Raw genomic sequence first — 26,648 nt, 5'->3', positions numbered from 1 at the left:
TTAAACTTTTGAGGTTATATATTTGAAGTGTTCTGACTGGATATCAATTTCAAGGACAATTTTCTTCAAATTTCCAGGTGTTGTTGGTAGCATAAGATTATGAGCACGTGCCGTGTACTCAGAATGGCCTGGATTTGAGACCTACTTTTGGAGATGGGAAAAGTTACAGAATATCACTGAATTGCCATTTTCTCATTTATGACATACTTCCTGATGTGTCGGGTTTAGTGTCTATAAAGCAGTTAGGGCACATAGTCAGTCTAAAGTATACATTGGCTAGCAAGGTCAGTCTAATTAAGGACTGTTGTAGCTGAAAGATGTTATTAAACATTCAAAGTAAACTAAGCATTTGGTGGTGAGATCATCAAACACTATTCCTCTGTCCAGAACTTCTATTTAGTTAGCTGTATCCATGAATTTCATATTTTAAAACACTCTAATGTGTGTGTGTGTGTTTACTGAATTATCAATTATGCGGTCAGTCATGTGCTAATTGATTTTCATGTGAGTTCATAAGAAACCTGTGTCTTTGCCAAAAATATTAAGAACGTTAAGGATATAGTAATAGCCTATTTAATATTACCAGTTGCAGTATAGATTATTCTAAATTTAAGCTATAAGGCATTTTTTATTAATATATTGCTCTGGGGCAAAGCAAGCTTTTGTTCCTTACACAAATACATAGAATATTTAAATGACACACTGTGAATGTTAGTTATGTTTATAGAAGTGATTCTAAAAATTCATGTTGTAATGTAGAGTTCTTTCTTGTGAGCCAAAGACTTTTTTCGCTTATATAAATAGTTCTTAAGCGAAGACCATGTTGACAAACAATAGTCTATTACACAGAAAGAAGATGGAGATAGAATGACACGGAAGACTTTGCTCATGTTGAACACGTGCATGGGCTGAGGAAAGTGTTTACATCTTTCTCAAACATTAGCTCATTGCTCCCTTTGTAATGAGGGGCTTCATGTTTGGCATAGTGATTAAAAGGAAAAAATCTCCAAATATACAAGGCGGCAAAGATCCTCCACAAGCGTCTGCAACAGCAACAATCCAGCTTGGTAGAGATTTGTTTTTATTAGAAGTGCTCTGATGCTCTGAGCTGACATGGTTCATTGGCCTTTCTTTCGCTTGATTTTATAGTTATCTCATAAGTGTACATTATTCTGCCACTGCTCTTCCTCTAGAATTTGTTTTGCTCACTTAAAGGCACAGTACTTTGAGATGAAATAGTTTTTAATGGCACATGGTCGATAGCAGACAGCGTAATGGTTGCTTGCTTCAATTTGTGATTTAATCTTAAGCAGATTTCATCTGTCTTGTTTGCTTTGTTGAATTCCCAGAGGGAAACTGCATCATGCCTCCCTGGAGTGGTGGTTCCAATTTCTTTGTGAGATGCTGTTTTTGTTGACCCTCATCCTTTAATGGTATCTGTAGATTGTGGTAGCTGGCAGGCTTCCTGAATACAAAAGGAATTACTGTGCTTAAGATTCTTAAATTTGATTAACCCAGAACTTGGAGAAAGAGGAGGAGCAGGGAAAGAACCAGTTAGATGTTAGAAAATGGAACTTGAGCATGCATATGTACATGGTGAAGTTTCATGTGGAGACATTTTGGTTAGAATTCCTTTTGAATACTTAACAGTCAAGCCTTTCTCCATGTCTTCAAAGCTTTTAATAGCATAGCTTAGAACTGTGACATCATATTTTATTGTGTAGATGTACCATAATTTACATACAAATTTTAAAATTTTGAAGACTTCTTTCCTTTTAAGTTTTTTTGGGCTATAAAATTATCATATAAAACCACACTATTGAGTGGTCAGAATAGAAATTCTGGTACAAATTGCTTTTTTAAAAAAATGTTTCTTTCTTCTTTTATTTTGCTGTTCATTAATTTTAAAACATATTTTATAAACTTTACCATAAAGATAAGCTGGTAAGTGGAATTCTTGAGCAGGAAAGAGACCATACTTAACAGATGAGAAAGTCAGGCCCTCTGAGATTATGCAGTGTCTGAAGTCATGTGGTTAGTGAGAACCAGAATCTTGAGATTTAGAGCCCCCAATGTAGGTTTTTTCTTTCGTCTTATACTATTTGCAAAATAGCTGGGTGTTAATAAGAATAAATACAGATATAGAGCTGAAAGAAATAGAGAAGTCAAGCGGGAAGGCTAATGTTAGGAAGGAAATGCTAACGAGCATGTTTTGGATAGGCTGTATTTGAGGTGCCATAGCACCCTATTGAAAATGCCCCAGGCAGCTGTTTGGTAGCAAAGTGTTTCAGAGTCAGCTCTGTAGCCAGACAAGCTTTACCGTCTGGTGGTGGTGTAATGCTGTGCAAATTATTTAGCTTCTGGGTCTCAGTTTCCTCATCTGTAAATTGGGGATAATAACATCATTGTTACTGTAGGGAGGATTAAATGAGTTAATACGTATAAAGCTGTTAGACCAGTGCCTGGCACACAGTAAGCATTCAGTATACATTAGATATTAGTGGAGATGCCTCCACCTGGATTGTTTTCCAGAGAGAAATCTAGGATATTAATCATTAAAAAAATGAGTTTTTTCATCCCTAGGTTACAAGTGTCACAAATTGCTATTTGAAGTTCAGTAACGAATCTTTTATAACCTAACAAATAATTATCTCGCGCAATAGAATTGCCTAACTCTATCCTGAGTCTATTCAAAGCAGCAGCTAAACCCGGAGACTGAGTTAGTCAGATGGTGCTATTTATCTGGTCTTTTCCTCTGAAAAAATCCACAAACTTTATATGAATACAATCTGATTAGCCAAATAGGCTTAAGAATGTTTTGGATAAGGATCAGACATAGAATCAATTCAGTGTTTACTGAAGATTGCTGTTATGTAGGTCAAATAGCTTTACAGAAAATAATAACTCAATGTATTATATCAGAGCACCCCTACTCCACAGATTTATTCTGTGGTCAGAAGGTAAAGAAGTAGGCATCACTGGGACCTTTCCCCAAACGACTGCCAAGGCTGGAGCGCGAACGATTTCCATGAAGGAAGGACAGAGAACACACAGCTTATCAAATTCACGTAGCTCTTAGTTGACTTTAACTGACCATGAGTTTTATATTGCTTTCACCAGTACTGTAAAATCTCTTTAAGGCAGAGTCATCAATTTCTTTGGTATTCCCCTGAAAACCAGCATAAAATCCAGGGAAATACCAGTGACTGGCTGAAGGAATGTGTGTATATCTCAATATTATCTTCTTAATTTTAATAAACTCAAAAATTAGCTAAAAAACCTAGTTTGTGTTACATCATGGTTTCCTAGTTAATGTATTTTGTTTTCAAGTTTATTGTATTAGTTTTTTTTCTGATTAATTTATTTTAATTAAACATTTTTTTGATCATTAAAATAATGTTTATAAACAATGGAAAGTATGGAAGTGTATAAGGAAGAAAATAAAACACCCAAGTGGTGTTTTAACTGTGTATTTTAACACAGACAGCTTTCCCCAGAGCCGTTGTTCAGAGCTTCTACTCTCCCATCCTGTGTTCTCCCTGAAGGAAGGGATGCAGTTCAGAAGCAGTTAACCAGGCCATTTGCCTTTTCCTAGGACCTCTCTGACATAATCTTTAACATATTCGAAACCCAGTAGTCCCCCCTTATCCACAGGGGATGCGTTTCAAGGCCCCCAGTGGATATGTGAAACTGCTGATAGTACAGAACCGTATATATACTATGTTACAGGCAGCATTTTAGGGCTTGTTTTTGGCATATCTGAATTGCTAGCATCAGTACTTTTGTGCTTTGGGGCCATTATTAAGTAAAATAAGGATTGCTTGAACATAAGCACTGTGACATGGCTGACACTTGATCTGATGATAACCAAGATGGCTACTAAGTGGCTAATGGGCAGGTAGCGTATACAGCGTGGATCCACTGGACAAAGGGATGATTTGCATCTTGGGATGGAGCAGGATGGCACGAGATTTCATCATGCTACTCAGAAGGAGTGCAGTTTGAAACTTAAGAATTGTTTATTTCTGGAATTTTCCATTTAATATCTTTGGACTCCAGTTGAACTTGGGTAACTGAAACCAAGGAAAGGGCAACCTTGGATAAGGGGAGGCTGCTGTACAATACATTTCAGTTACTCTGCTCGGCCTGTCTCGAGGCCCTTCCAGCCAATGGATGACTGTAGAGTGGGTTTGTTATTTTTTCTTGGGAATAAAAAGGCTTTAGCTTGTAAACTTTTAGCCTAACTATTATATGAAAATATTAGTCTTTTAAATCTCTAAAAAGGTGGTAGTTAAGAATGCATTATTATTGTTTTAATTTGATCATTGTAAGATTGAGCATCTTACCATATGGTTCAGTGGCCATGGATATTTCTTCTTCTGTGAATAGCCTGATCCTCTTCATCATTATATATATTTTTTATGTTGGCTATTTTGTCTTTCATTATAATAAGTTGTTAGTATTAATTTCTAGTTATTTTCTTTGATTGCTATTACCTGTTACAAATATTTCTTTCAGCTTGTTGGTTTGCTTTTTGATTCTGATTATGGTGCATTTTGCTACACAGTACTTTAAATTTATATGTGGTTAAATTTAACTTTTTTAGTCTTTGTTTTCTGACTTCTGGGTTCCTTATTTTGCTCAGGAAATCCCCTTACTTCCAAGGTTATAAGAACTATGTTCTTATAATTTTATTCTAGTAACTTTCCTCCTTCCTTCCTTCTTTCCTTTCTTTCTTTCAATATTGAAGCCTTTAAACGATCTAGAACTTAGTTTTTGTTTCTGTTATGAGTTCAGAATCACATTTTCTATTCTCTGATATTGGTCCCTGATTTTCTTATAGCACTTAATCCTGGCTCAGTAAATTGTACCCATTGACATTTTCTTTACTAGATCTTTTCTTTCCTAGCATTTATCTCAGGGCATAGATTCAAGGAGGCTATTAATCTGCCTTTCTCCAAAGCCCTCCTACCTGGCTTCCCCCTGACCTGCATCAGTCATCCTGCCTCCTTCTCTGTTCTCCAACTTTCAGTGTTCTCTAAATCAGTTTCCATATTTGCTTTCATTAATCTCTTTCCTTTAGAGCAGGGATCAGCAAACTTTTTCAGTAAAGGGCCAGATAGTAAGTATTTTAGACTTTGCATCTACTCAACTGTGCCTTTGTAGTGCAAAAGCAGCCATAGACGATAAGTTAGGAATGCGTGTGGCTTTATTCCAATAAAACCTTACTTCTGGACAGTGAAATTTGAATTTCATATGATTTTCACATGTCAAAAATTATATTCTTGTTTGGATTTTTCCCCAACTATTTATAAAATGCAAAAGCCAGTCTTAGTTCATGGGCCATATAAAAACAAGTGGTGTGCCAAATTGGGCCCTCAGGTTGTAGTTTACTGACCTCCGCCCTAGAGCCACCAGTGACGGCTTCTTTGCTTCCATCGGTCCTGGATTCTCCCTTTTAAAAAAGGAGCCATAGGTCTTAGGCACACAGCTCCAAGCAGCCCTTTCTTCTTTAAACAAATATTAGTGTACACAGTAATGTATTTAAAACAACATATTTCAGTTATTCAAGCCCTCTATTTCTGGGAATAACTCACAATCAGTAGCTGACTTTAGAGTTTTGTTTTCAGTGGGTTTACACTGTTCCCTTGTTCAATTTAGTGTAAATGTTGTATGAAAATATTTTCTTTCAGAAAGGGGATATCTATTCCACTATGAATAACTGTTAAAACATTTTAATTTCTTCACAGCCTTATAGACTACTATTGCAAGATTGTTTTGGTATAAAAAATATTTTTCTGGGAGCATAATTGTTGTCCTCAGAAAAAGGTTTTGTCTTGGCCATTATAATTTTTTTTGTAAAATACCTCATGTGCATTAAAACACTTGAAATTGTTTGCCTCTGATTATCTGTGGCTCTGCCACAAGAATCCCAAGTTTAGTGATGAAAGTCATAGCTTAATGATCTTTGGGGCCATCATCTTAATAAAAAACAACACAGATTTATCCATTATCTTACAGGCTACAAATTACTTCCATAAAGACTGTCTTTTCAAAATTTCTTTAAAATAAATAAATAAAACATATTTACAACATTAAAACCAGAAAATGTTGAGATTTTAATTGATTATCCCTTACCACTCACCCAACTGTACAATTTGGGGGATGGGAAAACAAAACTATGATGTTTAAACTAAATACCAAGTGGTTTTTAGATAAATTGTGTAGCAGTGAAAAATGTGTTATTCATCAACTGTTAGGAGGAAGCTTCTTAACAGGGCCAGAAGAGGGAAAGGGAGCCGGCGTTGACTGAGTTCCTACTTTGCATCAGTTTAATCTTAGAGCCCTGCAAGGGAGCAGTTGTCATGCCTTTGTTCAAAAGAGGCATCTTAGGCCACGAAGGTTCTAGTAATTTCCCCAAGGTAGCCCAGTGTGTTAAAGATGGAGTCCAGATTTGAACCCAAAGGCCTGTTTCCACATCTGCTTTTCCTCTTGAAGATTTAGCTTGGAAAGAATAAGCTTTTTGACGTGGTCAGTTTATATGAACATTTATGTATGTCTCTTACACTCTTATGTAGGCATATAGACACACATTGAAACAACTGAAAACTTTATTTAGAAAAAAAAAATCCTGGGGCTTACCCCATGGTGCAGTGGTAAAGTTGGCACATTCGTTTCCGTGGCCTGAGGTTCGCTGGTTTGGATCCCAGATGTGGACCAATGCATCGCTTGTGAAGGCACGCTGTGGCAGGTGTCCCACATATAAAAAAAAGTAGAGGAATATGGGCATGGATATTAGCTCAGGGCCAGTCTTCCTCAGCAAAAAGAGGAAGATTGGCAGCAGATGTTAGCTGAGGGCTAATCTTCCTCAAAAAAAAAAAAAATCCTGTTAATTGAATATTTATTACTTCTTTCTAGAAGAGTAGAAATGGCTTTCTGTTCTGTCATTATGTTTTCCCTTAGCAAAACAAATTCACTTACAAAATTATGTCATTTGGACAATATCATTTGTGTTAGGATTTCTTTTTCTTTCTTTCACCTTTGTCTGATTAGCTCTAGATATTAGTCTTTAATATTTGTTGGGGCAGCCTTCCTGGAGTTCACTGTGTGACAAATATCAGATAGCAATTCAAGTGTCAGGATTCTAAATTCTAAAATTTTAACTCCACCAAAATATCCTGCGTAAGCACACTATTTTTCCTTTCCTCTCGGCTTCCTTCACACCTCCTCCTGCACACATTTATCCTTCCCCTTGGCACACTCCCTGAACTTTAAACAGAAAGTGGGGCAGGTGATAATGGAACAAGTATTTGCTTTAATAGTATTTAAAGAGTTTAACTTTCAGATATTTTGGGCTTCTTTAGACTTGTGTTCTCTTAAAAGGAACTTCCATAGAATCTAGTAAAATTAGTCAAACAGGCTCCTCTTTAATCATAAAATTTACTATCCAAGCCTTTACTATTACTTGGGTATTATAACCAGTTCGCAAACTTTTTTTTCTTCAATATATCTTGGTTGTAAATTCTCAAGATAGTTATAATATTATGAGAAAAGGGCAACTAAAATAATGGGGAATAGATGAAGTATTATTGAAAAACAAAAGAAAACTATAAATGCTCTAATCTAAAAATTAAAAGGCTAAAAGGGGCTGAATATGCAGTTTCTGAAGTCATTAATCATTTTGACAAGCAATCATGATCTTCTTCACTGAAATCTGGGGTTCTAGAATGTGCTATTACTTTGAATTGTAGAAATAAATTTAGTGCAAATAAATTTGAGTTGAAGAGATGTTTTACTTAGAAATATGTTTGTGAGTCACAGAGAACTGAAAGTAATAGTAGTTTAAACAAGACAAGAGTTTATTTTTCTCCCAAGAGATCAGAGGCAGCCAGCTCAAGCCTAGTCTGGCACTTCCACAATCATCAGGCTCTTTCTTGCTTGTAGTTCTGTCTTTCTGAATATGGCATCCTGCAGCCCAAGATAGCTTCTCAAGCTCCAGCCATCACTTCTGCCTTGTAGTCCTCAGGAAGGAGAAAGTGGAACAAGGACAATTCCTGAAAGTGATACATGACACTTCTACCTAAATTTCATGGATCAAAACTCAGTCTTCTAAGGGGCTGGCCTGGTGGTGCAGTGGTTAAGTGCACATGTTCAGCTTTGGCGGCCCAGGGTTCACCAATTCAGATCCCGGGTGTGGACATGGCATCGCTTGGCACGCCATGCTATGGCAGGCGTCCCACATATAAAGTAGAGGAAGATGGGCATAGATGTTAGCTCAGGGCCAGGCTTCCTCAGAAAAAAGAGGAGGATTGACGGCGGATATTAGCTCAGGGCTATTGTTCCTCAAACAAACAAACAAAATGTAGTCATCTAAAATGGGGGCAGTTTCCGTTTGGGAGGATGAAAAAGTTCTGGAGATGGGTGGTGGTGATAGTTGTGCAACAATGTGAATGTCCTTACTGCCACTGAACTGTACACTTAAAAATGGTTAAAATGGTATATTTTATGTTATGAGTGTTTTACAAAGAACAAATGTAGTCATCTAGAAGAAGGGGAGGCTGGGAAGTGTGGATTTTATTCTGGAAAGCTATTGCCTTCCTAAAAATCTGAGGTTCCATTGCTAATGAAGAAAAGGAGGGTAAATACTGGCAATAACTAGCAGTCTTTGAAACATTTGTGATGGCCAAAAATATAAAGAGCAAAGAACAAACAAGAGATGCAGCAAGTCATGTGTGACCTATGGAGTGAACTGATAAGGGAAAATATGGATTAATCAGAATCATACCTTTGCTAGGGGCAAAAAAATCAGTCAGACCAAGCTTTGATGTCTAATCCAGAATTCTTATGCTCCTGTTTGATCAGTGGCATTGCCAAAGCATGGAATCAGGCATATTTTGGGGAAGGATCTGGCCCAGTAATGTTGGATGAAGTCCGCTGCACCGGGAATGAACTCTCTATTGAGCAGTGTCCAAAGAGTTCCTGGGGCGAGCATAACTGTGGCCATAAGGAAGATGCTGGAGTGTCTTGCACCCCTCTAACAGGTAAGAATTTCCCCCAGTAACCTACCAACTCTTGCCCCCAGCACCATTTGGGCTTACCTTTTCTTCTCTTCAACTTATATAATATTGCTAAATGAGCACACAAATAAATCCCCCAAATAAAACTAAACAAAAAAACTAACACAAATCATATATTAAAATGCTATCTTGGGGCTAGCCTGGTGGTGTAGTGGTTAAATTTGTGCACTCCACTTTGGCGGCTCAGGGTTCATGGGTTTAGATCCTGGGCGTAGACCTATACAATGCTCATCCAGCCATGCTGTGGTGGCGTCCCACATACAAAACAAAAGAAGACTGGCACAGAAGTTAACCCAGGGACAATCTTCCTCAAGCAAAAAGAGGAGGATTGGCAACAGATGTTAGCTCAGGGCCAATCTTCTTCACCAAAAAAATGCTATCTTTTTCTTCATAGATATCTCTGAATTTTTTAATTTAAGGCTATACAACTCTGTAAAACTAGATTAGAAAATATGACTTTGTTGCAATATACAGTCCCCAATAATCAAAATTAGCATGCAATGATACATTTCAGATATTAGGTATTATAATTATATGTTTAGTACATTCATCTATTAACCTGTCTTGACTCTCAGAATGTGTTTATAGCTGGTAAACTGTTGATGGGATTGTTGACTAAAGGACACTATTAAAGAAACCAAGTCAAATTTTGTTATGCTCGGTTTTCAGACTACTCCGGATCACAGCATGCTTGTCAGGATACATCATGTGTTCTAAGAAAGGCATGTCTGAGAGCAGACGAGTGTGTGTGTGTATATACTTACTATTTTGGAGGATGAAGAGGGATATGGACGGGCAAGAGAAGTTGGGTCATCACAAGTCCATTGTTTCTATAGTAAAAAGAACTTGAAGAAAAAAATTAGGGATTTCAGTCTTTCTTTAAAAAAATCAAAAGAACAACTTACAGCTTATGAAATGCTGAAGTTTCACCTTTTTATTTACATAGTTCTATATGTGCTGTTGGTTTTATTAGCAGAATAACACAATTATGCACAGTAGAAGTGCTATAAAATTTATGCCAGATTTGAAGCCAGAGCACTCCATCTTCTTGAGCCTGCATTTCCTCCTCTTTCAAATGAGGATAGTCTTGTAGTGTTGCTGTGATGGTCATAGGAGGTAATATGTGTAACAGTGCTTTACAGACAGTAAAGTGTTACATTCATAAGTAATTCTGTTGCTAAGAGACCTTCGTTTATTTTAAGAGATCCCAGACATTCATGAAAAGTAGGACCTTTACCCAAGATTCTTTGTGTTTTTTGTTTGGGGGGATGTTTGGATTATTTTGGATGGAAACAGCTTTTACATTTACTTTTGGGGGGATAAATTTCTCATATCTGCTTGGAAGATATTATATTCTTAGATATATAGGTATTCTTGGAAGATGCAGATATTTCTCTGTCTGCTTAGATGCTCTTTACAGGATTCTCTGGCAGTTTATTTATTGAATTCATATGATTCAAATTCAGATCTGTATTATCAATAAAAGAACAAAAGTGGGACATGTACCCCAGTTTTTTAAATTTATGAAGCCTGAGGAATAATAAACGCATTGACATATAGATCACTCTTTAACCAGAATAGCTTTTTCTGTCTTCGTATTTCAATATTTTTTCACTTGCAGTTAAAATTTTGAACTATTTCCAAGTTAGTATGTTTTCTTAGTTTTTAAATTTAAATGACTGGTATTGCTCAGACTTAAGGAGATTGAAGTTAAAGGAAATTTCCAAAATATTATTTAATTCAGAGAACTCTAAACAGCTACTTTGGAATTATATCAGAATAGATTTTTCTACTCAGAAAACAGGAGTACAGATAAAAAAAGAAAGAATATTTTGTCAGGACAGATGTGCATTCTGTCATTCTTCAGAAACAAGCTATTGACCTCAGGTCACTGAGCACAGTCCTAAAATAAGTTTAACAAAATGCTTAGACCCAAATAGGGTGATATTTCTAGTGAAATTAGATTAGATTTGACAATTGATTTGCTTGGTCTCTGTGTCTCCTTCTTATCACAGATGGAGTCATCCGACTTGCAGGTGGAAAAGGCAGCCATGAAGGTCGCCTGGAGGTGTATTACAGGGGACAGTGGGGGACTGTCTGTGACGACGGGTGGACTGAGCTGAATACCTATGTGGTTTGCCGGCAGCTGGGATTTAAGTAAGGTCCATGGATATGAGGCGGCAAATGCCAAATTATATTTTTAAAAGTTTCATTTTGTAACCCTCACTTGTAATTTCTATAATACTAAAAACACACGTTCTCTGTCATCAATTTACTTGTCTCCTCTACCTACCTACCTTTCTATATATGGACGTACAAGAATGAAAAACAGTCACATTTTCTAGGATCATCTCTTCCCACTTATCTCATTTACCTTTCCTTCCACCACTCTTCCTGAATAATTGGTTGGAGCCATGGGTGACCTTTGGGTCACTTTGTGTCTATTCAAGTAAGGCTGTACCCTCTGAATGCTCAGTGTTATTCTGACGCATCGCTACTATTGGATGTTGTTAGTTCTGACATCATTGTGTCTGCAACTGCAGAGAAGTCCAGTGTCAAATGCTTTGTTGTTACATTATTCCCTTTCTCAGAATGTGATAATTATCACTTTTATTTGAGAAAAAAGACTTCTTGTCATGAGACGACCTTTAGCACTCACCCTTGACCTCACTCTCTTCAAGGCTGAGTATCACACTTAGGGCAATACATTTCATGTCACACACATAATGCATTCCAGAATAGAGACTTAAGTTGGTTGAAGTAACTGCAAATGATCCTTTTGAGCTAATATTTGAATGAGGCCCATTAATGCCTATTCTTTCTTGTTTTCCATGTTTCTATGTCATACTTGAAGTAATTGTCTCATGCTTGAAAAAATTGGCAAAATTATTTTATTTCAGCTTGTGATGGAGCTAATTGCTAATATTCATTAAACTCTAAAAATATACTTTCATTCAACCTAGGTATGGCCATGTTTAAGATATATATTTTTAAATTTGTAAAAGTAATCTTAAATATTTTAGAGAAAGTTTGGAAAATAAAGAAAATAAAAACTATCCATAATTTTTCCATTTTTACACCATCATTATTATAACTTGTGTATATAACTTTATAACATATCTAGTATTGGATATATAATTTTTGTATCCACATTTTTTAATCTTCATATTACAACATAGTCATAATTTTTAATGATAAAATAATATCCATTGGCTGTTCATACTATAATTTACTTAATATTTAGGTTAGTTTAATTTTTATTGTTATAAAAAGTGATATCATGAAGATATAAATTGCCCAATATTTTGAATTTTCTTGGGCAGTGACATTATTATAATTTCAGGTCAAGGGGTATGACATACCAGTCAAATAAATATTGATATTTATTTAATAAGAATTACTTAATAAATACTATTTCATCTTTAAGTGAATCTCTGTTAGACTGAGAACTGAATCCTGTTTTCACAGATTTAGAAAGACTCATAAATACTATTATTTACTATTTTCATATGTTTCCTGATTAATGAAAACAGTTGAGTGACAATGATTTTTTTCTTCATATTTTAATTATTTTGTTTCACAAATACATTCAGTTTTTTCTGCATATACAGAGCATCAGAACTTAATGGTTCTAAAAATGTTCTCAATAATATTTGTTAAAACTTCTAGATGATTAAATTAGGAGGTAGAATAGGCATGCGCTACATTTACTTTTAAGTTTACGGAGGAATTTCTGAAAGAGAGTACTCTTTTGGAATGAGAAAGAGCCTGAACTCTGGGTTTCTTTGTATGAATGATGTCCCAAAGTAAAATGACCTCCTGTTGTCTGTTCTGTAGCTGATATGGACAAACGGTAATGCGCTGATGCATTTTGTGGAAAAACGGTATAAGTTGAAAGTGATAGCAATATGGGATTTAGGTTATTTACTTTTCTAGCTAAGACTTGAGTAGTCAGCAAAATAGCAGAAGTCTTAGAATGATTAATTAAAAGTTGCAGTGTTTTAATTTTTTTAAATGTTCATCTTCTTAAATAAATTTAATAAATAAGTACATAGGAAAATTCATGCCAGACAGAAAGATCTCCTCATATTCTTAGTACAGAAATAATAAAAACATCCAGTGAGGCAAGTGATTGACATAAAACTTATGAATAAGAGCTTCATTACATAGCCTCCTAGAACTGAGAGACACCTTAAAGATCTTTCAGCTCGGGAACTTCTGGAGGTTTGGATTTTGCAGAACAAAAGAAAACTAAATTGGGAGGAGGATGAATGAAGGTGCAGACACTTAGTTACTAATTTTTTATTTTGCAGATCTTTCCTATTTATACAGCATCCATATTTATTATAACATATTTCGTTTTTTCATAGTGCAGAGTAACAAAGTCAACTGGAACACAAACATAATTTGTAATTTTAAAAATCAAATTTATGTAACCTTATGAAAAGCAAAGAGCATCGTCATTATTCTGATTTTGATGGGCTGAAATCTAAGTTTCATTATGGATCGGGTACGGTGCTTGAGGAATCACTGAACTAATTCACACTTTTTATTTGGGAGGAGAGGATCCAAAGAGGGCTAGAGAAGCTGGTGAAGCCAAATGAGCTCAGTGGGTCATCAGAGGCAGATGGAGGACCAGAGTTGTCATTTTCTGGTTCACGGTGTTATTTCCATTGTCAGGAATTTGAGGTTAATCTTTTTGTCTGCATTTTCTCTGGTGGTGAGTTAAATTGTAGACAAACTGTAGACAAGAATGGATGGGGAAAAAGGATTAATCATCCATTAGTTACCCATTGAATCAATCAAAACTTGTTAAGATGATCAAAATGTGTGATAGAGCCGACAGCGCTCTTAGAATGAGTCTTCAAAATAGGAGAAAGGACAAATGCTTATCCTCTGACACAATGACACTTAATTAGGTTGTTTGCTTTATGGTTTCTTGAAACAAGGAACAGCAATTCTATGCACAATGTTTATTTATTGCCACAGATATGGCAAACAAGCCTCTGCAAACCACTTTGAAGGAAGTCCAGGGCCCATATGGTTGGATGACGTCAGCTGCTCAGGAAAGGAGACCAGTTTCCTTGAGTGTTCCAGGAGACCGTGGGGCAGGCACGACTGCAGCCATCGGGAAGATGTAGGCATTGCCTGCCACCCCAGCGGCCCTGGACGCGGACTTTCTCTGGGTGAGGACCGGCCACAGCTCTCAAGTTCCCATAAGTCGGTAGCCACTGCACCTCTGGTCACTGGTCCAGAATGTGAAGCATTTCTCATCTTTGGCTTTTTTTAGTTGATTTCCCATAATGCTCTAATTTTCAGTAATTTGCATTCAGAGAAAAATAATCTTCAAGTCTTTCCACTGTTATAAAATTTCTATCCCCAAAGTTATTTTTCTTCACCTAGAAGCCTAAGTTTCTCACTAAAAATCTTTATAATCATGTGTATCTGAAAGATGAAATAAAGAAGCTGCGAGGTCCATTCTCCTACTCGTTAGTTATTCCCCTGCTCACCTATAATAACTCTTGTTTACCTTGAATTCTAATGAACTATTGAGACAGGATTTTTTAAAAAAGCAAAAACAGAACAAAACAATAGCTCTCGCCCCGACCCTTATGATTCATTTCCCCTTTAGTCCTGAAGGCTTGTCAATCATTGGTCACCGGCCGTCTATTGCTCTTTCCTAACCTAGATCTTTCAAGTTTCTCAGTGGGCTCCTAAATGGATTTGTTGGAGTAAATAGCCCACTGACCTGAGGTACCCTGTAACTCTAGAAACCCATCAAGGATTTTAACTAGTCTTCAGTTCCAAATTTTTTCAGACTTGTAGTGGATAAAAGGTAACTAGCTCATCTAACAGTCTTGAAATATTTATGGATAAAGATCCTCTCATGAGCAGAAGGCAGCTACATATCCTTGACAGACTCAATGTCTGGTGAGGAGGACAGAATAAATATGAATGAAAAATATAGATAGAGATATTCAAAAAGACTTCGAAGGACACTATCACAGCTCTATTGTATATTTATACATATATTTTTTGGTGAACAGATGTTAAAATAACCAGAAGTGATCCTTACTTTTCACCTCAGTGTTGAATCAACCCCTTTCATATTGTCCTGTTTTGGGACTGTGAAGCTTACATCTTCACGTCATAAAATAACAGAACTTGTTGAATCCTACAGTATTAACTGGATAGTTTGTCAAAGTATATGGTTGATTCCTCATTGTACTCTAAACTGTGAGATCATAGTGACTCACTGCACTGATCTAGAAATACAACATTCACTACATCCCTTATAGGTTGTATTTCCAATTTTGTTTCTTTTCATTTGTTCTCCTCCTTTGCTCCCTTCTTATGCAGGATTTAGGATCTTCCCAGGATTATTATGTGATGAACGATGGCAAGTGGTTGGGGGAGATAGATCCTGTTTGCTAGAAATGGATGCTCTTAGCCCCAGAGAGCAGGTCTTTGGATCATGGAGTGATCCATTCAGGCACGCTCCATCAGTATCCAGGTGGCGAAATACTATAAATGCGATACAAAATATTATAATCTGAGTTCCCTGAAGGCCTTGTGGTTAAATATATCCATATGGTTAGGACAACTAATCTTTTCATTTCCCATGAAAATCTTGTTAATTGTAGGATTCTAGATATATTTTTTAAAAATTTAAAAAGCTGAGGGTGATAATTATTAATAAAATATGTGATCATTATTATGAATCTCTTTGGTCCTAATTTTGGTAGTATGCCTATTAACTATTCATTTGTCCAAAGAACATTATGTCTGAGCCAAATATCCTTTTGGAATAGAATCATATTACCATTTATTCATCCAAAGAGATCATTACTTTCCCACTTATCAAAAGGACTGCATATTTAAAAGAGAAGGTTAGAGAAGGAGATCATGGAATAGTGCAATAAACAGGAGCATTTAAAGAAAACAGTTGAGATCTTTTACTTCTTTGGCACTGTGATAATGAGCATTTGGACTGTTAGTGTTTTCAGCTATCTGAAGGGTAACTTGAGGACCTTAAGTTTAGATGTGAATGAAACCGTTCTCAAAATGAGTAATAGTTCAATAGACACTTTCTATATTTGGGTCTGTGGTGGATGGATTGCTCAGACAATATTCTAGATCAATTAAAATAATTCTCATAGGAATGCAGTGAATCCCTAGATGAGTCAGAGGAAATTTGAGGGATGGTAAATATGTGGATTTTTCATTTTTATATTGCATCAATTCTAAAATTGAGAGTGTTAAATCCTAGCAGAAATTTCTTGCAGTGAGATTTCTCTTACTCAATTTTACTGTATAAACTTTGACTTCTAATTTATATTTATGCTAGATATTATCTTTCTTCTCAGAAAAATGTTTTCCAAAAATAATGTATTAAATCAATGTTACAGGAAAATTAAAGAAAACTCTACTGGAACTCAAAATTTGAGACATATAATTAAAGATACTATGTACCCATAGGACTGTTAATTTTCCCAGGCATTTTATATATATTTAAGATTTTAGATATGAAACGTGTGTATTATTACTGCTTTAGCAAAAAGAACTTAAACAGTAAGGTGGTATGACAGAATGGCTTTTGTCATCCACTTTACCTTCAAGCATTAAAAATCCAACGACTTTGTAAAATGAATGGCTAAAATTAGGTTCAGAAATATTGTACACATTATTTTACAAAGCATGCAGCTTAGGCTTTAAAAAGACTTCATCATTTTTATTTTTGTGGTATATGAAAAACTGCCCATAAAACACGTAAGATGGAATGTGGAGATCTAATTCCATGTGCATATGTTTTCTTAATTTTGGACCAAAGATCCAACAATGTAAAAATTGAAAACTTTAAGAAGAGATTTTCATCTGTTTGGATTTTTCTTCCCTTGAGGATCACTTTTCACCTTATTCCTTTTACAAAGAACCCCACAATTCCAGATACGTTAATAAGAAATGTAAAGTTTCAAGTATGCTGTGCTTTGTGACACAGCTAAACTCCCAAGTGTTTTTTAGTTGACTGTAAACAGCGCATAGAGTAGACGCTGCATAAACACTTGTTGATTTTGACTTTGCCATGATGATTCTACGATGATGCCTGTCCCACAAAGTGAGTATGACCAGGAGAGAAACTAGAGAGCCAACAACTCTGGGGGGGTAACAAAGAATGATGGAGAAGTGAAATGGATCAGAAGAATGAAAGAAGCAGCAGCAGCAAACTGTGTCCATCTTGCCGACAGTATTTTCTTTCAGTTAACAAATGTCAATCTAGTAATTTCACGTTGGTTTAAACATATATGAAATGGCGTTTTGTTCATTAGCTGCCTACTCCACCTCCCTGGTTCTGATGATTTCACCATCATTCGTTGTATTCCCTAAATCCTTACCCGTAAATCTTAGGGGCCCTGAAGCTGCAGACTCTTCTGGTAACTGGGTAATCTAAAGTATGTGTATTAGTTTCCTTGGGCTGCCGTCACCAAGTGCCACACACTGGGGGCTTAAACAACAGATATTTATTGTCTCACAGTTCTGAAGTCCAAAACCAAGTTGTTGGCAGGATTGGTTCTTTCTGCAAGTTGTGAGGGAAGGGTCTGTTCCAGACCAGTCTCCTTGGCTTGCACATGGCCATCTTCTCCAGATGTCTCCTCATATAATTTTCCCTCAGTGTACCTCTGTGGCCAAATTTCCCCTTCTTATAAGGACACCAGTCATATTGGATTAGAGCCCACCCTAATGACCTCACAATTCAACTCATGACAGTATGCAAGCTACTGCAAAGACTTTCAATTAAACAATACCGTATTTCTCGGTGTTGAAAGAGATACAGGAAACTCTACAAATCACTTCATTTGCATAACTTAGATTAACCTCAATTTGCTAGAGATCAGTTTCTCAACTTTTTAAAAAATCATGACATTTATTTATTTATTTATTATTTTTTATTTCCTAGCTTCAGCATTTTTTTAAATTGAGGTATAACTGACATATAACATTATACAGTTTCAGGTGTACAAAATAAAGATTTGATATTTGAGTACACTGTGAAATGATCACCACAATAAATCTAATTAACATCTGTCACCTTACATAGTTACAAAATTTTTTTTCTTGTGATGAGAAGTTTTAGGATCTACTCTGTTAGCAACTTTCAAATATGCAATAGAGTGTTATTAACTATAATCATCATGCTGTACATTACATCCCCATTCAACTTTTAAATCTTAGTAATTTTTGTGACTTAAGTCCTTCCTTTGGAATCAATAGCAAATAGGAAGCCTGAGATGGAAATTGTCCTTGTTAGCTGCCTTCCTCTTATTCCTCCGGCATTCAAGTTACCTGTGCATGCCAAGGGTATATCTACTTATGCCTTCCTAAAAAATCTTAGCTTTGGAGTGTAAATTTCTACCTATGTTAAGGATAAATAAACAGACAAAAACAACTCTGAGTAAACATCTTTTACTATTTAGAGGGTAGCAGTAATAAAACCATTCACGATTTTACAGTGCTATTCATTCATTCATTCAGCAAACAGCTATCACGTGTCCTCTGTATGCCAGGCACTGTTGCAAGTGCTAGCAAAGTTGAGCAAGTGAGCACTCTGACCGCCAGGCTTCAAAAGATATGCAACAGTAGATACAGTTTTCTGTTGATATCTCGTCTCTTTCTCTCTCATATTGACCTGCTGATTTTATAGTTGATTTAAAAAATAAATTGTGCTTTATAAAGTCTCTCATGCTTTAACATCAGTTTGCTTGTTTTGGCTTTTCTAATACTTTTGAATCATGACTTAGGTTTTCCTATCAGACTGATGGATGGAGAAAATAAGAAAGAAGGACGAGTGGAGGTTTTTATCAATGGCCAGTGGGGAACCATTTGTGATGATGGGTGGACTGATAAGGACGCAGCTGTGATCTGCCGCCAGCTTGGCTATAAGTAAGTAAAACCTAATTTGGGATAGTTACTTGATAAATATTTCTGACTTTTTAGGCTTTTCTAGTGAGTTATTCCTTACCTAAAATTAATTTCTGTGATTCAATTGAAAATACTGACAGCATACTGACATGATTCAGAATTATAAAGAAAAATACGAAGTAGAGTCTATTTAAGTATTTCTGTTCTCTTACAAGAAACATACATTGTGTTGCATAAGGAGTGTAGCTTTTATCTAACAGCAAATAGTCTAATAACTTGACTACTCATAACACTGCTGCTATCAGGCAGAGGTATTAACCTTTTCTCTGTGATTTCTGTTTCAACTCTGCAGTTATTAAAATTGTGGTTGGTTCTCCTTATTCACAGAGGTCGAGTTCTCTGAGGTCACGGTGAACACTGAGTTAGCCAATGCTGAGCCCCTGCTTCTAGGGTTGAGGTCGAACAGGGCGATACTCTGCCGCCTTCTTTTAGCTCTCATACTTGCAAACAATTGTCCTTTTTGTGGTCTATTAGTACCCCCGCCATCTTTGTGGTCTTTTGTTGATGATTTCACTGTTTAAAATGGCCCCTAGGCATAGTGTTAGCGTTCCTAAGTGCAAGGCTGTGATGTGCCTTATGGAGAAAATATGTTTGTTTAGATAGGCTTCATTCAGACATGAGTTATTGTGCGAAAAACATGGTACTAAATAGACTGGGAAAAGGACACTTGTTTGCAGTTTGAGAGCTGAAATAAAAAGACAGATAATCTTGTGAGACCTCAACTGGGCAACTCAGTCTTTTGAGGCTTTGCACATATCTACAAACGACCATGAAAGCACCGTGGGTATTGATTTTGCAGTTGCAAGTATGTGGAACATGTTACAATTCAGAGGGCTATGAAATTTAAACTAATATACATAAATTGCCTAGCTCATAGTAGATTATTAGTAGTGGTTTGAATTTTAAAAATATATAATTAATTATACATCTATGTGTATCTTAAATATTGATAGATTTAACTAGTTATTCCTATGCAGATTACATTTTTATTTTTAAAAGTATTTCTATTTTAATAAAAGTCCAAATGTTTTATTCTAAAGTTTTAATTCAAAGTTTGTTTTTGGTTACTCAGATACTACTCCCTTTTATTGCTCAGTTTTGGACCTAGTTGCAATTCCAACAGTTTTCTGGTCAATGGGTCCGTTATTTGTGATATAGATTTTCAGTATTTGAAATTGGTATGTGACATAGATTTTCAGCTTTCAAAGTATGGGGTGGAAGAGAGAGGTAGGGAGAGTCTACATTAGATGCCTGGGTGAATTTAGTCAACAATTTAAGTTTCCTTTCCTCATTACATTTCTAACACTCATTCCTCCATTTGGAAAAAAATTATTGTTCTTACATTACATTCCCAGTGAATTTCCTTATCCAAAATCAGCCATTAAAGTATATTGCTGTTTGAAACTACTTTCTTGGTCATAGTTTATTTTTTGGTAGATGTGATCCAGGAAGCCTAGAATTACCTTTGGAAGTATGAAGTATTACCTTTGGAAATATGAAAGAAAGTATAAAGGGAAAGATCAAATTTGATCCTCAAATTGTGTGTCTAAGCCAAGTTTAAGAAGGGGAAAATTTCGTAACCATATCTATCAGTGCATTTTCACTTTGATTTCTTTCTACATTTCTTCATTGTTTTTTATTTATCATCATTTAGTCCATTTTACATTCAACTCAAATGGTGAATTTAGGTGAGAAACAATATAGATTAAGTGAACAAAGTTTGCAGCAATTTTCAATAATGTTTCTGTAACAGTTATCAAGAAAAGCTTTGAAAAAAGATTGTATTTTGTAATTGCTTTTTAAATAAAGTCTCAGTGCATAAATCAGTAATTTAATGTTATTATAACAAACTGAATAATCATCTTCTAGTGCACAATCTACAATTTACCATCAAACAGTACAATTTAAATGAGAATCATTTAGATACTAATTAATCTGAATAAAGTTTAGTGTTTTTATAATTTTACACTGAGAACATGTATTTCATATAAGAACATATATTTATATAATTATAAACAGGTATATGACCAGTGTAGGGGATCTTTTCCCCATATCTACTTCAAATTGTTAACAATCTTTAATAAAGCGTTTGTTTGTAGAAATCAATCTAGAAGACTTTTAAGCTGTTGAAAAGCTTGGGCCTTATTGATAAGAATTCCAGAGATCTGTCCCCCACCAGTTGGATCCTGCTTGAGGATTAATCCTAGGAAACATTGAGAATCGAAATTTCATCAGAAAGCATTTTCATAATGAGAGAAACAGAAATGAAGTAATAAAAGCCAGGAAACGTGAATGGTAACTAACCCAGCTATGCACAGAAAGTAAAAGCCATCATTTAATGATAGATTACATAATGTCTGATGAAGTCTAGCATATGAGTGTGTTGTTTTTCAAGGGTTCAGAGAGAATATGTTGATATCAAACTCCTTAAGATAGACTAAATAGCCACGATAGAAATTCCATTCTATTTGAACTTTGTGTGAATCCATTAGCATATGTTTCAATATGATGTGTTCTTGAACTTCATATATATATTTTTTTTAAAGATTGGCACCTGAGGTAACAACTGTTGCCAATCTTCTTTTTTTCTTTTTTTCTGCTTTTTGTCTCCAAATCCTCCAAGTACCTAGTTGTATATTTTAGTTGTGGGTTGTCCTAGTTGTGGCACGTGGGATGCCGCCTCAATGTGGCCTAGTGAGCGGTGCCATGTCCGCGCCCAGGATCCGAACTGGCAAAACCCTGGGCCGCCAAAGCGGAGCGCACGAACTTAACCACTCGGCCACGGGGCCAGCCCCTGAACTTCATATTTATTACAGTAGTGTCCCTTAAAGAATTTAAAAATTGGTGTTCCCCTCCTGTTTTAGTGGAGACCTACAATTAAGTATATCTAATTTTTATATTATGTTTCAATAGCTGCAAAAGATTTAATTTCTGGCACATTTAAAAATAGAATAGTTAATTCATTCTTTTAATTATATCCAATGGAATATAAAGATCATAGTGATTTGACACTCTGTCATCCATTTAAACAATGCATGAACATTCTTCTTTGACTTTCAGAAATTTCACATACTTCCCTTTTCTCCTTAAAACTATATTTTAATTTTCTTTCCCCAAAGAATCCTAATGGTATTATGCTTTAAAAAGTGTGTGTGTGTGTGTGTATACACACATGGAGACAGCACGAGAGAGAGAAAGAAATTAAATTCTTCTAACGAATTCCCGTCTGGATTTTATGATTTCTAGTACACAACTGATTAAAGACAAGAACAAAAAAATAAAATTCGATAAATAATTATTAAACATAGGAAATAAAAGTTGACCAGAGCTCCTGTTTCTTAGATTGACAGGTTGAGTTTATGATACTTGTTAAAGGAGGCTTCATTGCTATCATATATTTTGAATTGTTCTCTTGGCCATTTTAGAGGCTTTTAAATCTGGGAGCAATGCACTGTGGTAGGGTTTGGGATGAGTGAAAGATAGGCCTTTCTTTTGTGAAATGGAAGAAAAGAAATTTTGAAAGAGAAGTTGATCTTGATTTCAGCAAGACCAGTTTTAGGAGCAGATACACATGGAATTTGAGGATCTGAATATTGATTCCCTTAAAGCACATGTATCCCTTGGAAAGTCATCATCTACTCCCAGGAGCCTTTGACACCCAGTTTAAAGACCTAGTGTATTAGAGCCTATTGTCTCTTTGAAATTCTCAGCTATAAATTACTACATGCCTGGAGCCCAGAGGGAATCCCTACACTTTTTCCTATAGATGACACAGTCCTTAATGATTAAAAAAAAAAGAAAGAAAATTTGTTAGATTTCACTATATCATTGAGAATGTCTACTTAATAATGCACTTTTATTAGTTTAAAATATTCTCTACTTTCTATTTGTTGATATATCTAAAATGCATTCTTTTTAGTCTGTAGGTTGATAAATTGCTAAGAAATCATCCTTTTATTTGTGAGTCTGATTTTATTTTCTATATATTTACTTCTACCTTTCATTGACTTTTATGCTGTTTGTCATGCTTTATTCTCTGTTCTTTGTGTTACCTTCTGGTTTTTGATTTGCAAGCAATCCAATTTTCTATGTTCTTTCTTCCCTTTCTTTAGGGATCTGGAAGTTGAGCATTCTTATTGTTTTACCAGAAGTTCTTCTTTAAATTTTTAGCAAACATACCGACATATTTTCTTACCAATTTCAAAAATTATCTTTACTTCCCCTTCCTGAAGAATATCAAGCCATTTGGCATACTGTTCCTTACTTTCTCCCTCCGCTCATCCCCACTCCCCAAACTGATGGGACTCACCTGGGGTTTTAACTTTAGAGTCCATTAATTTTTATTTGTCTTCAAATTATGCCTATTTGAATTTCAAATTGCTTTACATTACACATCCACGTTATCAACAATTATTTCCCTCCTAAAAAAGGTTAATAAAATATCAACAATCTCTGGAAATTCTAAGAAAAGGGAGAGAGAATACAAGTAAACATTAGAGAAAAGAAAAGGAATATAAGCACAGGTCTACAGAAGGCTAAATAACTTGTAGAAGAATTCTGTGAACTACTTTTAGCTAATAAATTTAGAAATCTAGATGAGATGGACAATTATCTAGGAAGCTGCACATTTTCAACAAAAATATATCTGTGAAAATTGATAGAAAACCCAAATAGATTAATGACCATGGAAGAAATGACTCTGATGTTTTGCTGAAGAGTTTTGACTAATCTTCAAGGCACAGATCATTCCTGAGTTATATAAATTTTTGTAGAGCAAAAAAGATGGAAATCTTTCTATTCATTTTATGAGGTTAATAGAACTTGATTTCAAGACTAGACAAGTACTCACAAACACGCACATACACATACAGAAAACTATACCCCAATCTCATGAATCTGCATACAAAAATTCTAAACAAAATATTAGCAAATTTAATCCTGTAGTGTATTAAAAGAACAGTACACCACAAACAGTCTATTGCAAGAACATAAGAGTGGTTCAAACTGAGGCATTCAATGAATGTATTTCAGTGTGTCATCTATAAGTGAAAACAAATATAATTACTTAATATTGAAAAGTAACATGATAAAAATCAACATTCCTTCCTCATATCTCTTAGGAAGATCAGAATAAAATAAAACTACCTTAACTTTCTATCACAACAATCAGGAAATAGGAACAAATCAAGGGTGTTACTATTACTGTAATGACTCAGTATTGTCTGGAGGTCTCACTAATCATTAAGAATTGAGGTATCAGTACTGAAAGGAAGTAAGAATTGTTATATGAATAATATGATTGTCTACCTAGAAAACCCAAGAGAATCATTGAGAAAGACACTAGAAGTAATGCTTATTAATGTCACAATATAAAATATAGATATTTTAAAAAAGCAATAGTGTCCCTATATGTTAGGTAGAAAATTCTTTTAAAATTTCATTTGTAGAAGGTACAAAAAAAAAAAAAAAGAAATCCAGAAATAAATGTCAGAAAAAATGAGAGCTATATGAAAAGAAATAGATTTTTACTAAATTTGGAAGACCTAATAAGGGATACCCCACAATCCTAAATGGGAAGACAAAATAGAAATTAACCTATACATTAAATGCTATGCTCATAAAAATCTTTGGCTTTTCCTGGTATGTATGTGGGATGGGGAGGAGGACTTGACTTCTGAATTCATCTGAATCCAAATCCACGTGACACTGGCACAGGAGCAGGCAAAGAAGTCAATGTTACCAACTACAACAGTGGTTATCAACCTTGGTGTACATTAAAATCACTTTGGGACTTAAAAAAATATTACCCATGCCTCGCTCCGCTCCCACGGATTCTACTTTATTTGATGTCAGGTGGGATTCAGGATTGGCTATATTTTAAAAGCTCCAAAAGGTAATTTTAATGTGTAGCCATGGTTGGGAATTACTGAACTATAAAGACCACGCAATGGCTTGTGTACATATAAGCATGTTGGATGAGTAAATAAAAAAGCCCTTCAAATCAGCAGGAAAAGTTATTGGGACAATTACCTTAGGGGCAAAAATAAAGCTAGATCCCTTACTAACCCTAAACAGCAATAAATTCCAGACAGATCAGAACTATGACACACAAAATAAAACAGAAGAAAACCTTTGCTTTAAATGGTTGCATTTTAATTATAGATATTTCAAATGCATAACTTGCTTTCAAAAGACTTGCCCTGTGTTCAGCAATACATATCCAGAACCTTAAGAAATGTTTATACCTGTTGAACAAAAATTTCATTGCTGGGAAGAAATCTGAGCTTCCCATAAAAATTTACGTATCAGGATGTATATAATTATAAAAAGCCTAAATTTTTAAAATAAATGTGTGACAGTAGGGAAATAAATTCTAATTTTTCTACACCAAAGTTTGATGCTGAACTACCTGGGGCTTGTTAAAAAAATAGATTTCTTAAGTCCCACCTCGATACACTCACTCAGAATCAACTCAAGTGGCCTCTTGAATAGCCTGCAGCTTGAGATCCACCAATCTGTACAATGAAGTTTTTAACCATTAAAAATGATAGTATTTTCCCCATATGTATGTACAGGAAGGAAATATACTCAAATGCTAGTAGTGTGCTGTTGGGGGTTTTCATACATTTATTCTGAAAATTTTATACAATGACCATTTATTACTCATGCAATTATTAAATGCATTTTATATATAAAAAAAGATTTACTCTAAGAGTACCTTTAGAGTCACATCTTTGGGCACAGGGATCTTCCATGGCTGTAAAGATTTCTAATGGGTTAAAACTTATTTTTATTTGCAATTTATGTCAGAGTAGCTATTACCAAGGCAGAAGAAATGACTGGGTTTATTTACAAAATGAATGTGCTGCCAACTATGAGTGTGCTCAAAGGGGATTATCTAAGTGAATTTCTCAGATAATCCACATCAATAAACTGCTTCACTTGAGTTTCCTGCCTAACTGTAAGGAAACGTAATAACTTTATCTGAATTAAGTAGAATCTATTTTGATGTTAGAAGTCTATATTGTCATTTTTGATGAGACGCTTTCTTTTGATTTAAAACCTCTCATACTTTTGATTCCCACGTGTGGCTCTCATATGCTGTGGTTTCTCGGAACAGGAAAGGTTTTGAAAGTGGGCTGTGCACTTTTCCCTGTGACATTCCCACCTCAGCAGAACAGTAGATGCAGAGAAAACAGGCATTAGTCATTGGAGAGTGTTGACAGCTACACCATGTATTGCTCAAGACATAAGTGGCTGAAACCGGAAGTCCGCATTATAAGAATGTGTTCTAACCTTTAGACAGGTTGAAATTTCTTTTGCCCTGTTGCTGGGTTGAGCAGATCTTAAGCCTTTTCTACCACTGAGTGTTTGGAAAGTAGTAACTTTGAAGATTCCGATGATTATCATTCTTCTGAGTATTTTATTAGGAATTACTCTTTATCATATAGCTCCTTCACATATGCTTACATGTGATCATGAGTAAATATGTAATATCTGTCTTCTAGGGTGGAAATGAAAAAGTGAACATTGCCAAAGAAAAATTTTAAGTGAAGATATTTTAAGGGGTATCTACTGGCCTGGCCTGTTTGC

The 26,648-nt window shown here is 35.3% G+C and overlaps 1 protein-coding gene across 3 annotated transcripts in view; it reads left to right on the top strand.

The window, feature by feature from the left end:
* PRSS12 (serine protease 12) overlaps window positions 1–26,648 on the top strand; it is a 71,118-nt gene that overhangs the window by 20,991 nt on the left and 23,479 nt on the right. For all 3 annotated transcript variants that reach the window (XM_014858539.3, XM_014858775.3, XM_044767304.2), the window contains 4 exons: window positions 8,863–9,041; window positions 11,093–11,234; window positions 14,067–14,263; window positions 18,875–19,016. In XM_014858539.3, the coding sequence (XP_014714025.1) occupies window positions 8,863–9,041; window positions 11,093–11,234; window positions 14,067–14,263; window positions 18,875–19,016 (660 nt within the window). The remainder of the gene's footprint in view (window positions 1–8,862; window positions 9,042–11,092; window positions 11,235–14,066; window positions 14,264–18,874; window positions 19,017–26,648) is intronic.

Source organism: Equus asinus, chromosome 3 (genome assembly GCF_041296235.1).
Source record: "Equus asinus isolate D_3611 breed Donkey chromosome 3, EquAss-T2T_v2, whole genome shotgun sequence".
Lineage (NCBI taxonomy): Eukaryota > Metazoa > Chordata > Mammalia > Perissodactyla > Equidae > Equus > Equus asinus.
Note: the sequence above shows the minus strand (reverse complement) of the source record. Positions and strands in the feature narration are given on the sequence as shown.